General features: G+C 55.8%; 1 protein-coding gene across 6 annotated transcripts in view; it reads right to left on the bottom strand.

Moving 5' to 3' along the window:
• Window positions 1-15,961, bottom strand: part of LOC103185828 (sorbin and SH3 domain-containing protein 1) — a 38,873-nt gene that overhangs the window by 2,419 nt on the left and 20,493 nt on the right. For 4 of the 6 annotated variants that reach the window (XM_042337106.1, XM_042337107.1, XM_042337109.1 and 1 more), the window contains 13 exons: window positions 13,524-13,573; window positions 12,094-12,257; window positions 8,820-8,905; window positions 8,059-8,226; window positions 7,399-7,445; window positions 7,036-7,150; window positions 6,634-6,759; window positions 5,814-6,008; window positions 4,730-5,191; window positions 3,680-3,775; window positions 3,160-3,216; window positions 1,488-1,672; window positions 245-351 (listed from right to left, as the gene is read on the bottom strand). In XM_042337106.1, coding sequence (XP_042193040.1) covers window positions 245-351; window positions 1,488-1,672; window positions 3,160-3,216; window positions 3,680-3,775; window positions 4,730-5,191; window positions 5,814-6,008; window positions 6,634-6,759; window positions 7,036-7,150; window positions 7,399-7,445; window positions 8,059-8,226; window positions 8,820-8,905; window positions 12,094-12,257; window positions 13,524-13,573 — 1,858 coding nt within the window. The remainder of the gene's footprint in view (window positions 1-244; window positions 352-1,487; window positions 1,673-3,159; window positions 3,217-3,679; window positions 3,776-4,729; window positions 5,192-5,813; window positions 6,009-6,633; window positions 6,760-7,035; window positions 7,151-7,398; window positions 7,446-8,058; window positions 8,227-8,819; window positions 8,906-12,093; window positions 12,258-13,523; window positions 13,574-15,961) is intronic. The other 2 variants (XM_042337108.1, XM_042337110.1) reach the window with 2 other exon arrangements.

Genomic DNA, 15,961 nt, shown 5'->3' with positions numbered 1-15,961 from the left:
TTAATGGCTCGTTCAGAGGATGGCATCTCCGACTATGCATCGCTCCATCAGCAATGCACTGGGGTGTTAGCCTGGACAGTGAGCTCAGAGCCCCGATATGTATCGTGTCTGGGGAGAAGAGTGAGGAGAAATCGCTCATTCTATATATGGGGAGCAGGGGCAACGGGCAGCAGGGGCAACGGGCAGCAGGGGCAACGGGCAGCAGGGGCAAGGGAATGGGGTTACCACGATCTTCAAGACTCACCCACAAACCAGCCATCGTCACACATCTCCAACACGTCCACCACGTCGCCCTCTCTCAGCTCCAGCTCGTCCCCATTCTGAGGCCCGTAACTGTACACAGCCTGGAACCTGCACCGGTTCCTCAGCATTAGAGTCAGACTGAGGCAGCAATCGCCCCCCAAAACACATATACGCTTCCCCAAAACACACACATACAACACCCCTACCTCCTTATACACACATACACGCTTCCCTTCTACACATACACATATCTTCCACATACAACATGCTTCCCCAACCACCCCCCACCCCAACTCTCGCACATGCTTACAAACTAACATTCCTCCCAAACCCACCTCCGGTGAAAATAATTCGCAAGATTAGTCTGGATGAAGCAGCCCTTCAACACATCTACTCTCTCCCTCCTGATCCGTTCCACCCCTTCTCCCCATCCTCCCAGCTTGGCATACCGCTGTATCCTAAAGTAATGATCCGGGTTTACTGTTTCAATCCCATTTATAATGTCATCTTCTCCATGTCTGGGTCCTCATCTCCCCAGACTGAAGAGCCTGAGCTTATCTAATTGTTGCTCACAGCTCATTCCTCTAACACTGGGAATCATCCGTGTTGCTCTCCTCTGCACTGCCTCGAGGACTTGGGCAGTCCCTTCTGTCACGGTGACTAGAGCTGTCTGATGTATTCAAGGTGTAAGACTGACCTGCACAGTCTTACAGTGACATCTGCGGTTCTAAACTCAACTGATTTAGTAATCTAGCTCAGCCTCCTGTTTCCTTGTTTATTGCTGCCTCACATGGTTTGACATACTGAGCAACTAGTCAACTAACACCTGTCGATCTCTCTCTGAGCTTCCCTCTTGGCAAGTTCTATCACATCCATGGAGTACATGTGTTTCCTATTCCTACTTCCTATAGGTAGCACCTTCTATTTATCTGCATTAAACTTCATTTGCCAGTTGCCAGCCCGTGTGCATAGCCTATGAAGCTCTCGTTGTAGGACTTCTGCTGCCTCCTCTGATTTCACTGTTCCCCCCAATATTGGTGCCATCTTCAAATGTAACTATCTTACACTGGGTCTGTGAATCCAGGTCACTAATATAAACGAGGATCAGGAGGATCCCAGTACAGACCACTGAGGCAGACTGCTGAGCAAGGTCGGTGTAGGGGGAGGGGGGGGCCTGGTTGTGTGTCAGTGACTTTGGGAGCCACCCGCAGGATGTGTGCGTGTGTGATGTGCGTGTTACTCACAGGCTGCTGTGTGGCTGTGTTCGGTTACCGCTGTCTCTGTGCTGCAGGGCCTGCGGTTGCTGGGAAATGATGAAAGATTGTTTACTGTGACAAAACCTGTGCTGCGGGCGCAGGGGGTAAGAGAGCGTGCCACAGTACTGCACTGAGCTCTCCGCAATGTTCATGATCTCATTGCAGACCGCTTCCTGGGCGAACGGCCGCGGGCAGGAAGCGGGAGGGCCGGGGAGAGTGTGTCCCAGGACCAGGGTCCAGGATATTGCGTTGACGTGCAGAGCAATCCAGAGGGAAGCATGGAAAACAGGCGGAGACAGAGAGGGTAGTGTTAGTACAGAGGTTACAAGAGCAGCAGTGATTAGGCTGCAGCGTGCCAGGCAAGCAAGCTCCCGGCTGTCAGGGGGTCTGCGCTAAAGCAGCCCATGCATTGCTGAAGAGGCAGTGAAGTGCAGCACAAGGAGCTTATGCAGTGCTGTAGGGCAGTCAACACAGCACGCGAACACACAAGCCCGTGCATTGCTGCAGGACACACCCACAGCCCACATGGCATTGTTGCAGAACACATGTGCTGACATCGGCACACAGTGCACATATACAGCCCACATGAGGCTACCTGGTACTGCAGAACACCACATCCGGCCATGCATTACTGTAGAACATGCGCAGCACAGATGCATTGCTGCATAACAGCCATGACGCTACAATTTTGCAACAGTACATGGAACACAAGGCATTGAATTGTGACTCTGATCCACATCCATTATTCTGTGCTTGGAGACATCTCAACGATGTGATAAGGCGCAATAGCAAATGCAAGGATTATGATTATTATTATTATAGCAGATACTCAGAGGAGCACAGGTTCCTCTCCCTCCCTCCCTGGGCACCAGGCAGCGAGGATCTCAGACAGAGAGCAAGGGATTGAGACTGAGACAGCGAGAGAGAGAGCAAGCGAGGCTGGGAGTGAGTGAGACTGAGAGCAAGGCTCAGAGTTGGAGCTGGAGGCGGTGTAGGGCTGTTACGTGGTAATGAGCTCTGCCATCTCCCCTTCGCCTGTGGCCGGCACTTGCCGGAGCAAGCGGGAGCTCTCCGTGTGGGGATAACAATCCTTACACTCGATACACGGCACAAGGACGTTTCAAACTGCTTCACAGGATTTACTGTAAAGTGTAGTGACTGTGTTTTTTTTAGAGGTGATGAAGGTAACAGACAATTTGCATACAGCAACATCCCACAAACAGCAATGGAGTGATTGAGCAATTTTATTTGGGGGGGTGTTGTTGGCCAGGACACTGGGAGAGAAAAATCTTCCTTCTCTTTACCAATAGTGCCATGAGATCTTTAACATCTACCTGAACAGACAGATGGGACCTCGGTTTAACATCTCATCTGGAGGACGGGGCCTCTGACAGTACAGCGCTCCCCCCATCACTGCATGGGAATGTCAGCCTGGACTGTGAACTCAAAGTCCTGATGAGGGGCTTGAACCCACAACCTCTTGACTCTGAGGTGAGTGTGCGTGTGGCTGAGCCAGGGATGTGAGACTCCCTCTCTCTGCATAGAGCCTGATGCTCTGAGCTAACCATAAGCCTCTGACAGCAGGAACCCAGCCACTGCTGTCCACTCCACTGGTGCGAGTGAGGCCATACAAGCGAGCGGGGGGGGACGGACGGCTTACCACGTAGCTGCGCTCAGACTGCGTGAGATCCGGTCCTCGCAGCCGCTGATGGGACGTCTGCTCATCGGGAACATGGGGAGAGGCAGTGTCAGCAGTGGTTAGTACCCCCACCCCTCCCAACCCGCTCACACTGGGGGGGGGAGGGGATGGCTACACACGGGGGGAGGAGAGGCTATCGGGTACACATGAGGAGGGGCTATCGGGGCCACTACAGGGAAGACATGGGGGAGGAAATAGACACAACATGGGTGTCAATGTTCAACTCACTACAAGATCGGGAAGAGCCAGGGATAAGACAACACCCCACTCCCACCGGTACGTAGTGCGTGAGTCGTACAGAGGGTGTGCAAGGTGTGTGAGGGGGGTGGGGGGCGGGGGGTGCTGTGTGTGTGTATGGGGGGGGGGATGTGTACGGGGTGGGTGCGCTGTGTGTGGGTGGGTGATGTGTGTGTGGGGGTGCCGTGTGCGAGGGGGGCTGTATGCAGGCGCGGGGGTTGTGTGGGTATGTACAGTGACTCACCGTGAAGGGGAGGGGGCTCAGGGCGGTGAGGGCAGGATCACACCCCGGCCCCGGGCTCCTCAACTGTCTGCAGACAGAGCCCTCGCTCCTCACTGTCTGTAAAATAGAGAGAGCAGCAGATACACACATTAGAGATCACATTAGAGCCAGCAGTCACAGTGGTGAGGGGGAGGGGGAGTTGGGGTGGGGGGCGAACGGGAAGAGGACAGATGGTGAAATCTGACACCTTTTCAGGAGGTCATATCAGTATGGATTCCTCAAACTCTCTCTCCATCACATAATTTATCTCTCTCCCTCTGCCAGTCTTTCTCTCCCTCTGCCAGTCTTTCTCTCCCTCTGCCAGTCTTTCTCTCCCTCTGCCAGTCTTTCTCTCCCTCTGCCAGTCTTTCTCTCCCTCTGCCAGTCTTTCTCTCCCTCTGCCAGTCTTTCTCTCCCTCTGCCAGTCTTTCTCTCCCTCTGCCAGTCTTTCTCTCCCTCTGCCAGTCTTTCTCTCCCTTTGCCAGTCTTTCTCTCCCTCTGCCAGTCTTTCTCTCCCTCTGCCAGTCTTTCTCTCCCTCTGCCAGTCTGTCTCTTTATCTCTCTCTCGCAGTCTCTCTTTCTCTCGCAGTCTCTCTCACTCGTCGGTCGTCCTCTCGGTCGCTCACTCTCTATGTGACACTTACTCGTTGGCAGAGATGGCCGCACATGCAGTAAGACACACAGGATGAATAAACAATCCTTGCATTTAGTACAGAATCTTATATTGTCTGAATTTTTCAAAAGTGCTTCACAGGATTTACTGTAACGTGTAGGGACTGTGTGTTTTTGTAGGTGAATGTGGCAGACAATTTGCACACAGCAACACCCACAAATAGCCATGGAGTGAATGATCAATTTTATTTGGGAAATTGTCAGTCAGGACACCGAGAGAGCGAAGTAAGTGGGGGTGTGTTTCTGTGACTGTAAAGAGTGAAAGCGGGCAGTGCTGTTAGTGTGGCATGCCCCGTGCTGCAGTCTCTGTGCTGGGACCAGCCGCGCATGCATGCACCCATGCAGCAATACAGCAAGTACCTCTCCTGCGCTGGTGTGCATGGGTGGCTTTGCCAATTCTCCACTGCTGCCTTGTGAGTCTGCTCCCTGGGGCTGCTGCTCAACACTGGTGGGGGGATCTGGCTGTGCGTCGAGGTGGGAGGGCTGTGGGCTTGCCCGGGGGGGAATGGGCAGTGAGACGCGGGAGGGGGCGATACCGTGCTCGCTGAGTGGGGTGCAGCACCCTGATGTCTGCGATCGGACAGGGGGCAAAGGGCTGGCACTGGAGCAGGGAGTAGAGCAGCCGGAGGAGGACAGAGACAGAGACAGGCTGAGAGAGGGTGAGGGGCTGCCCAGCGTGTGCGGGAGCGGGGGGAGGGAAGGGGGGGGCAGTCCCATGGTCAGCGAGATCCACTCCGAGGTGACTGTCTGCAGTTGTGGAGAGATGCCGCGGCGGCAGGAAGAAGGAGGACGGGGGGAAGGAGGAGGGCCGGGGTCGCACATCTTAAACACAGGAAGAAATGAGAGAGAGAGAAAGGGAGAGAAAGAGAAAGATGTGAAAACAGAGAGAGAGAGAGAGAGACAGACAGTAACACGGAACGGTAGAGAGCAGGGGCAGCCCGAGAACAGCTGGCCGCAGATTGGGCTCAAAGTGACTGAGAGACACAAAGAGCAGCCGTGACCCCCAACACAGGCCAGAGGGAGGGGGCAACTGAGGGCACAGGTTACCTGAGGGCACAGGTTACCTGAGTGCAGAGGTTACCTGAAGCCAGAGGGGTGAGTTTACCTGAGGGAGGGGTTACCTGAAGGCAGAGGTTATCTGAGGAGGGAAGATACCTGAGGAGAGAGGTTACCTGAGAAGGGAGGTTACCTGAGGAGGGAGGTTACCTGAGGAGGGAGGTTACCTGAGAAGGGAGGTTACCTGAGGAGGGAGGTTACCTGAGGAGGGAGGTTACCTGAGGAGGGAGGTTACCTGAGGAGGGAGGTTACCTGAGAGGAGGGGGGATTACCTGAGAGCAGAGGGAGGAAGTTACCTAAGGGCAAAGAGGTTACCTGGGGCGGGGGTTATCTGAGGGAGAGGTTTCCTGAGGGCAGAGGGAGGAGGTTACCTGAGGAAGGAGGTTACCTGAGGGGAGCCAGTGGAGCTGCGGTTTGAAGTGGGCAGTCTGGGACTCTCGAGATATTCCTCCGCGTGTTTGACCCGGGGTCTGCGGATGATCTCCACGTAGGTGACGGGGAAGATTCCCTGGCGAGTGGTGCCCGAGACTTTTCCCTCAAACCAGTTTTCATCCACTCTCCTGATCAGGCTGATACGCTCCCCCTAACACAGCACAACAGGTCATCAAACAGCTCCATTATAACAAGCTCTGCATTTGATATAACACCTCGGATACAGCACTGAAATGTCTCAGAACAGTTCGCAGGATTTACTGTAAAGTGTAGTGACTGGCGAAAGCAGCCGTCAGTTTGCGCCCAGCAGCGTCAAACATGAGGTGACTGATTTTATCTGGGGGATTGTTGGCCAGGACACTGTGACCTCAGAGGCCTCGACACGAAACTCAAACCACGACGAGAGAACACCTGAACATCGGTAGCACCAAAATGTCACCGTCTCATTCACGACCTGACAAAAACTGTAATAACATCCCATCAGATACAATCACATGCGCTCCCCCACACACCGACTGGAGCTCTGCCACTGCTGCCGAGGAGAGGGGATGTGATCGAAGGGGTTTAAGATACTCAAGTGGCACAAGAGTGAGCAGTCCATTCCAGATACAGGGACATTTTCATGTGGCATACACGTGTGGAACTCTCTGTCTGGTTTTAATCCATAATCACGACCAAAACAGAGTGTGGATGGACAGTGTCCGGGGAGCTTTATGGTGTCTCTAACCTGTGCCTGTGGCTGACCTGGGAGTGTGGGGTGGGGTTTGGCTGCTCACCTTCCTGAAGGACATTTCCACGGGTGTGTCTCCAGTGAAAGTGAAGCGAGCGATGGCCTCTCCATACTCCAACAGCTGGAGGGGTGCTGACTGCAGGGGCTGTGGCTTCTCAGTTGGAGGAAGGAGCTGGAGAGAGAGAGCTGAGTGAGCTCTGTGTGTGTGTGTGTGTGTGTGTGTGTGCGTGTTTAAAAGGGGGGGCGCTTTGTGTGTGTGTGTGTGGGGGGGGGGGGGGAGGCTGTGCGTGTGTGTGTGTGAGTGTGAGGTGTGTGTGTGTGAGAGGAGGGCTGTGTGTGTGAGGGAAGCTGTGTGTGTGTGGGAGGGGGCTGTGTGTGTGTGTGTTGGGGGGGCTGTCTGTGTCTGGGGGGGCTGTGTGCGTTAATATATGAAGGGATGGCTCCTCACCTCTACGTAAGCCCTGGGGAAGATGCCCACACGGCCATGGTGCTCGCCCTCGTACCAGTTCTGGTCGATCTGCCGTGAGATGTAAACCACGTCGCCCTTCAGGAAAGGCAGCTCCCTGTAGGCAACAGCGTTAGTGCCCACTCACCCGCACAGCACAGACCCCCTCCACCCACAGCACATGCCACCACCACCCACCACACAGCCCAGCACAAACCCCCCCGGCCCAGGGCACAGGGGACCACAGTAACAGTATTGATACCCCCGCAACAAACAGAATACCACAGATACACGCTGTTCCCTCCGCCGGACAGTACACACACATCACTGCCACCCCCCCACCCACAGCGCTGAGTTGACACTTACTTCAGTGACTGCGGCTTGAAATCAAATTTGGCTCTGGATACAATCATCTGTGAACAACAGTAGGTTAGAGTCAAGGACACAGCATGTACACAGCGCAGACACAAAATGTACATGGCATGTACACAGCACGTACACGGCGTGCACACAGCACGTACACGGCGTGCGCACGGCACAGACACGGCGTGCGCACGGCACAGACACGGCGTGCGCACGGCACAGACACGGCGTGCGCACGGCACAGACACGGCGTGCGCACGGCACAGACACGGCGTGCGCACGGCACAGACACGGCGTGCGCACGGCACAGACATGGCGTGCGCACGGCACAGACACAGCATGTACACAGCACAGACACGGCATGTACACAGCAGGGCTCTGAGCGCTCTGCGACGCCGTCCGGTGTGGAGGGCGCTATATAAATCCAAGTTGTTGTTGTAGCACAGACACGGCGTGTACACAACATGGACACAAACTGAACCCTGGAGCACGGTTGCACCACACGACCTCTGACCACCTGTCTCCACAACACATCACCCTGACCAATGGTGGCGGCTTAACAAAACGTTGCCCAAAAGCCTGAACCATTGTAGCCTCCCTATTCCCCCATCCTCGAACCCCCCCCTCAACCCCCGCCATTGCCCTGGTAGAGAGTAAGCCCACCTCAGCGCCCGAGCTCCTGCGTCCCGGCTCCTCCACGTTCAGCAGGTCTCCGAAGCGTGCGTTGGTGATGAACTGGTGATGTGTGGGCACGGTGCCCGTGTGCCGCCTTGACACAATGTCAGCCTCCTCCTGCTCCCGCCTCACCCGCCTCTGCTCCTCCAGCAATCGCTGCCAATCGCCCGCCAGCCAGCCAGCCGGCAAACAGAGACAGAGTCAGCACCGGCCGACTATAATTCCCCCACCCCAATATCGTCCCGCCCCCACCATAATCCCCCCACGACCCCATCACAATCCCTCCCCTGCCCCCACCATAATCCCCCCACGACCCCATCACAATCCCTCCCCTGCCCCCACCATAATCCCCCCACGACCCCATCACAATCCCTCCTCTGCCCCCATCACAATCCCCACCACCATCCCTCCACTGCCCCCACCATAATTCCCCCACGACTCCATCACAATCCCTCCTCTGCCCCATCGCAATCCCTCCTCTGCCCCCATCACAATCTCTCCTCTGCCCCCATCGCAATGCCTCCCCTGCCCCCACCACAATCCCTCCCCTACCCCCACCACAATACCCCCTACCCCCACCACAATCTCTCCCCTACCCCCACCACAATCCCCCTTCAGAGTCCCCGCAACTTCCAGACTGAGATGCGAGTTGCATTACCTGAGCTGGGGGGGGGGGGGGGGAGAGGAGGGTCTGTGGGGGTTTGTGTGTGTGTGGGGGGGCTGTGGTGTCAGCGCGGAGCCACACTCACCTCTTTGTCCTGGTGACGGTGGCGGGAGATCTCCATTGGCATCTCCATGTGATCCGTTGGCGTCGTGAAGCGTGGAGACTCCGGATCTACTCCAACACAAGACAGGCCAGTCAGTCAGGGAGCTCGCCAGGGTGGGCACAGACACCACACACCCCGAGGACAGAGCCATTACACTCCTTGGATCAAAGTTCAGAAGGCAAGTGCTGGGCCCGCAAAATACAGCCAGGCCAACACCCCCCCCAACCAGTGATGCCATCACTCAGTGTGTTATTTGCTTGCTGGTAGCACAACTCAGTAGGAGCGGAGTTGCCCCCCTATCGCTAACATAGGACACTGAACCCGCTGAAACACGGCACGTACACACACACACACACGTACATGTGATGAACGCACGAGCATCACATTTGCCTGCTCTGGCTGTGTGCTCGGACTCACCCACAGCCTGGGCTGTGCTGGGTGGGAAGACACCAGGCAGACAGGCCAGGAGAGGGGAGGCGTGAAGAGGAGAGGGTGAGAGCGGACGGTCGTTGGATACAGTAACGAGGAGCAGCGAGAGCACACAACACACACACACGCACAGCGAGAGGTCTGCAGATAACCTGTAGCCGCAGCCCCAGTCCGTGCCCATCGCTGTGTCACGGTGATGGCGTGGGGGTTCTCGCCCTCACACATGGCTGGCCCGAGCTTCCCATTACTGAGCCCATCGGTGGTATTCCCGATGTCCTGCTGCGATTCCCTCAGAGCCGAGTGGAGCTTTCCCGTGATGTGGAACGAGGCTGTCCTGCTGGGCACCCCAGGGGGAGCAGAGACCCTTAAACTGTGGGGGTCTGTGAGAGGGAGGGGCTGTCTGTCTGGGTGTGTGAGAGGGTCACTGTGAGGATGTATGAGAGGGAGGGGGCCACTGTGGGGGTGTATGAGAGGGAGGGGACCACTGTGGGGGTGTATGAGAGGGAGGGGGCCACTGTGGGGGTGTATGAGAGGGAGGGGGTCATTGTGGGAGAGTGTTAGAGGAAGGAGGGAGTCACTATGGGGGTGTGTGAGAGGAAGGAGGTCACTGTGAGTGTCTGTGAGAGGGAGCGGGTCACTGTGGATACCTGTGAGTGGGAGGGGGTGTCTGTGGGTGTCTGTGAGAGGGAGGGGATGTCTGTGGGGGTCTGTGAGAGGGAGGGGGTGTCTGTGGGTGTCTGTGAGGAGGGGGTGTCTGCGGCTCCGAGAGAGGGGTTGGAGTCTGAAGGGCAGCGGACACAGCAGGTAGAGATTTCTGAGGAGGGAGGTGGGGGTCTGCCCATGGGGTCTGCGGGTGGGGACCAGTTGAGGGCACCAGACAGCACTGCTGTGGGGGCTAAGTGTGGAGTCAGGGTGGGAGGGGAGCAGGAGGTCAGTGTGGTGGGGGAGCGGGAGGTCAGGATGGGGGGGGAGTGGTGTGGTAAGCGAGGGGTCAGGGTGGGGGTTAAGCGGGATTTCAGGGTAGGGGGGAACATGGGGTCAAGGTGGGGGGGGAGTGGGGGGGTAAGTGCTGGGTTAGGGTGGGGGGTGAGCGGAGGGTGGGGTGTGGCTGTGCGGTCAGAGAGGGAGGGGATCGGGGGGTGAGGCTGGGGAGTGTCAGGGTGAGGGGTGAGCGTGGGGTCAGGGTGGGGTGTGAGCGTGGAGTCAGGGTGGGGGGGGAGCGGGGGTCAGGGTGGGGAGGGAGCGGGGGGTCAGGGTGGGTGGGGAGCGGGGGGTCAGGGTGGAGGGAGAGCGGGGGGTCAGGGTGGAGGGAGAGCGGGGGGTCAGGGTGGAGGGGGAGCGAGGAGTCAGGGTGGGGGGGGAGCGAGGGGTCAGGGTGGAGGGAGAGCGAGGGGTCAGGGTGGAGGGGGAGCGGGGAGTCAGGGTGGGGGGGAGCGGGGGATCAGGGTGGGGGGGGAGCGGGGGGTCAGGGTGGGGGGGAGCGGGGGGTCAGGGTGGGGGGGGAGCAGGGGGTCAGGGTGGGGGGGGAGCGGGGGGTCAGGGTGGGGGGGAAGCGGGGAGTCAGGGTGGTGGGGGAGCGGAGAGTCAGGGTGGGGGGGAGCGGAGAGTCAGGGTGGGGGGGGAGCGGGGAGTCAGGGTGGGGGAGGAGCAGGGGGTCAGGGTGGGGTAGGAGCGGGTGGGGAGGGCGAGGGAGGTCAGGCTGAGGGGGGAGTGGGGGGTCCAGCAGGTCTAGCAGAGACTGGGTGGAGCGGGCGGAGCAGAGAGATGGTGTGGGGGTGGAGAGCACAGCCAGAGATGGCAGTGAGCGGGTTCTCTGGATAATCTGCTCGAAGGCACTGACCCGGGCTGACACCAGACGCCGCGGCCCCTCCTGCCTCTCGCCTCCATTGCCCCTCCAGGCTCCCGAGCGAGGGGTCCCGTCCCACAGGGGCTGGGCACGGTCAAGATCAGGGGTGAACCAGTCCCTGTCGATCCCTGAGGGGGCCCAGAGACCAGCTCCACACAGCCTTGCCCCCACCTCTCTGACCAGCAGGGTTTCTGTGCTGCAGCCCTTGGCAACATGACCCCTCTCGCCTCCCAGGGCACTCCCTGTGCCCAGCAGGTCCTCCCAGCTGCGGGTGTGCTGATGACATGGCACGGGGTGAGGCTGCAGCAGTGTGAATCGGGAGGGCAGCAGCAGGGGGGGGCGGCCTCTGCCAGCACTCAGTCTGTTACGCAGAGAGACTCGAGAGCCAGGCACGGGGCTAGCAAAGGCAGAAGTTGACAGCACAACACCATTCCCACCTTTATAATCCACTGGCCGGCATGCGGGCAGGACAGACAACAGTTAACACAGGTCACCAGGCAATCACGCGTCAAACTACACACTCATAGGTTAAATGCACAGAGCTTACACGCCGGGAGCTGCACTAGGCGTGAACGTGTCACTGAGCTGGGAGTGTGGACGGACAGTGCGGAAGGAGTTTTCCTCTGTCTCTATCCCTGACCTGGGAGTGTGGACGGACATTGTAGAGGGAGCTTTCCTGTGTCGCTAACCCGTGCTGTCACTGACCTGGAAGTGAGTTTTAGTTTGCTACCTTCGACGAGCAATGAGATAATAATAATAAAAAATCCCTGCATTTCACGTGGCGCCTTATTACGTCTTTGAGACGTCTTAAAGCTCTTCAGAGAATATACTGTGAAGTGAATTGACAATTTTTTTGAGGAGATTCACTGGACCCTAATTTCAATGGTGGTGTGCGGTTGCGTGTTTGACTGTGGGAGTGGGAGCTGGGTTTGGTTAGCTGTCGATTAGCTGTGCAGGGGTTAAGCACTAGTTACTACTCACCTTTAGTTGAGGAGGAGCTGGAGTTCCTCTTGATGAGCCCCCTCAGGCCCTGGAAGGGAATGTCTCCTCCCTCAAGGACAGTTTTGTAGATGCGTCTGTCACTGTCCAGGCTGTCGGGCTCAGACTGTGGACGTTCGGCAAACTGGGAGGCTGGGAACCCCGAGCTGCAAGTCAACGGAGAATGTGAGGGAGAGCTCTGCACTGGGGCACGGGACAAACAGGCACCGACTGACACAGCACGGCATTGTTCCCAGTCACTGTGACATTTGTAGAGCAGGTTCACGCGGGAGGTTGTGTGAGTCACTGGTGTTTGGCAGCCGAGCTCCCTGTGTGAACCCGGCTGACTCAACATTTACTGATCTGATTTGCAGATGCAGCCATTCACTGAACGAACTGCAGATCTCAATCTCCCCCCCCCCCCCCCGCCCCAACTCACTCCTGTCGTGTTCAGAGCCTCGTCCAGCAGGCACTGACCACTCCCTCAGCTGGCAGCAGCCCCTCCTCCTCAGTGGGCACCAGCCACCCCCCACCCCAGCAACCCCCTTTCCCCATCCCCCCCCACCCCCACAGCGGAGGTGATACACTGTATGTGATGGATGGCCAGCTGTTGTGTGGAGCTGTCTGCGGGCTAACTATATTATAAGTTATGGCACTGTAATGCACCACAGTATACAATACCCTCAACATGCTGGACTGCACTGGAGCTGGTGGGCTGCACTGTGCTGCCCCCAGCAGCGAGGGTCCGCAGAGCCACCACTCACACTGAGCACGGGAGGGGTCCAGAGCCCTTTGAGAGGCTGTGGGCCCCACACCCTGCGCATGGATCCTTTAAGACAAGATTATGGCCCTGGTGCCCAGTGTGAGAGACCGCACAGGAGGCCAGTTCAGGGCGTTAGCTGGGAGTGTACAGGCTAAATGTTCCTCCCTGGGGAGGAACAAGCCTTGGAGCAGTGCTGTGGGGAGGGGGCAGAGCGGGTGGGGGGTAGGGAGATGGAGGGGAATGTACAGTATGACATTCCCCAGGGACCCACCACACCCGCTTCCCAACGATGCTATCAGCATCCGTCCGGAATGTCGTCACAGAGAGGAGGATGTCTGGGCGGGGGGCGGGGTGGTGGTAAAGGAGGTGGGGAAGAGGGCAATGGGATGTGGGGGAGGACTCCCCTTTTAATCCTGGCTATATGATTCCTTGTTACCAATTCAGCGCTTTATAAGTGGAATCTTGTTGTTGTTGTTGTTGTTGTTCATCACCCACTACCCTCCAGTCTCAGCCTGGCTCAACCCTGGGTCAGGAGGCTGTGGTTCACGCCCCACGTCAGGACTCTGAGCTCACGGTCCCGGCTGACACTCCAACGCAGCGCTGGGGGAGACCCGCATTGTCTACGCCTGCTCTACTCTGAGCTGCACTCTGTGCGCCAGACCGTACTTACTGTGTCGGATGCTCAGGAGAAATTTCCAAGTGAGAATTTGATGCTCCACTCTGGAAAAAAAACAAAGGGGTCATTGAGAAACCTGAAATCATTATTCAGAGAGAGAAAGAAATAGACTGAGAGAGACAAGAGACAAGGGAGAGACAGACAGTTGCGAGGCAGAAAGACACACACCACACACACACCAGAGAGAGAGATACACACTGGAGAGAGACAGAGATCGACAGACAGACAGACAGACAGAGGCACACACCAGAGAGAGACACACACCAGTGAGATAGACACCAGAGAGAGATATACACACACACTAGAGAGAGATATACATACAAGAGACAAGAGAGAGACAATAGAAAGGAGAGAGGAACGAGAGAGAGAGAGAGACACACACACACCCCACACAAGTAATCACAAGAAGTTTGGGTGAATAAAATCCTTTGGCCCATCTGATCTCATCCAGAATCCTCACCCGAATGTCTTCCCATTAAATCACCAAAGTGTTTCATAAATTAGTTCTGTGCTCTGGCCTCAACCATCCTTCAGTCATTAAGCACTCCGAGAATCTACCCCGGGTAAAGGGCTCTATATGAACGCAAGTTGATGCTGAATTACTCTTTGGTTAAAGAAATACTTCCTGGTGTCCATCCTGAAATTGTCCTATACACCTTGAACCTGGTCTTCTTGTTCTAATGTCTTATTCCATCCTAAACTAATGATCTGGGTTTACTGTTTCATCTCTCCAGACTGAAGAGCCCAAGCTTGTCTAATCGTTGCTCACGGCTCATTCCTCTAACACTGGGGATCATTCTCGTTGCTCTCCTCTGCATCGTCTCTAGGACCTGGGCAGCCCCGTATGTCACAGTGACCAGCGCTGTTTGCAGTATTCAAGATGAGGCCTGACCAGAGCACTGTACAGTCCTGGGATCTAAACTCAACTGATTTATCAATCTAGCCCAGCCTACTGTTTGCCTTGTTTATTGCTGCCTCACACGGTAAGACATAGTGAGCAAAGAGTCAACTAACACCTGTAGATCTCTCTCATCTTCTCTCTCGCCATATTCTATCACACCATGGAGTACATGTGTTTCCTATTCTTATTTCCTACATGTCAAACCTTTGCTGCCTCGTCTGATTTCAACTTGTTGTCATGTGCAAATGTAACTACCTTACACTGGATCTGTGAATCCAGGTCATTAATATACACGAATAACAGGAGGAACCCAAGTTAGATCCCTGTGGTACCCGCTTAATATCTCCCCCATTGTAACCTGGCTCCCCTAACAAACACCCTCTGCTTCCTTCCCTTCAGCCAATTCTAAATCCGAGTTCATGTCTTGCCCTTGATAATAACAATAAAAATAATCCTTGCATTTGATATATGCAAGACATCGAGACATCTCAAAGGGCTTCACAAGATATAGTGTCAAGTGGATCAACTGTGTATTTTGTGGGCAAAATGTGGCAGCCAGTTGCACATAACAATGTCAATCCCATAAACAGTCGTGGTTTGAGTGACCAATTTTATCTGGGGAGATACTGGGAAAAACTCCCTTGTCTTTTCGAATAGCGCCATGGGATCTTTCACATCCACCTGAACAGGCAGATGGGACCTTGGTTTAACATTTCATCCGAAGCACAGCATCTCCGACAATACAGAACACCCGCAGCGCTGCATTGGAGGGTCAGCTTAGACTATGTGATCCCAGATCCCGATGTGGAGCTTGAACTCACAACCTTCTGACTCAGTGGCGAGAGCGCTACCACTGAGCCAAGCTGACACACACTGAGTCAGGCTGACCCAGCGACCACAGTTTTGAAGGAGTCTTTCATGTGGTGCTTAGTCAAATTTCTTTTGGAAATCTACATACACCTAAAACAACTTGCATTTATATCATGTCCTTCACACAGGATAGCATCTTGGAGCTCATGCAGCATAACGTCTCGGAGGCCTGCGCTAGCTACCCTTCATCCCTCAATACTCTTCAACTACAGAACCACCTTCAACTTACAATTCCTATCCAAGGTCCTATTGTACTCAGCTTCGCTCCCTCCACTGCCTGCTCGAGCCCCTCCAGTTCCGTTTCCACCCAGCTCACACCACTGAAACTGCGCTTGTGAAGGTGCCAAATGAAATTCTCTCTGTGACAAAAGTTCCCTCTGCACCTTGATCTCTCTGTTGCTTTCAACAATGTTGACCATTCATTCCTGCTCATTTGCCTCTCCTCCCTCATCCACATCACACTCTCCTGGTTCCAATCCTACCTGACACATCACTTCCACTTTGTCTCCAAAACCTTCTGCTCCCACCCTCACGTCACCTGAGCAGTACCCCTGGGCTCTGTTCTCCTTTTCCTCATTCACACGCTCCCTCTTGACCACATCATCCAGACAAGTGGGGTTAGCTTCCACATGTACGCGGACACCCAAATCTACTCTTCCAC

The sequence above is a fragment of the Callorhinchus milii genome, unplaced genomic scaffold (genome assembly GCF_018977255.1).
Source record: "Callorhinchus milii isolate IMCB2004 unplaced genomic scaffold, IMCB_Cmil_1.0 Scaffold7, whole genome shotgun sequence".
Classification (NCBI taxonomy): Eukaryota; Metazoa; Chordata; class Chondrichthyes; order Chimaeriformes; family Callorhinchidae; genus Callorhinchus; species Callorhinchus milii.
Note: the sequence above shows the minus strand (reverse complement) of the source record. Positions and strands in the feature narration are given on the sequence as shown.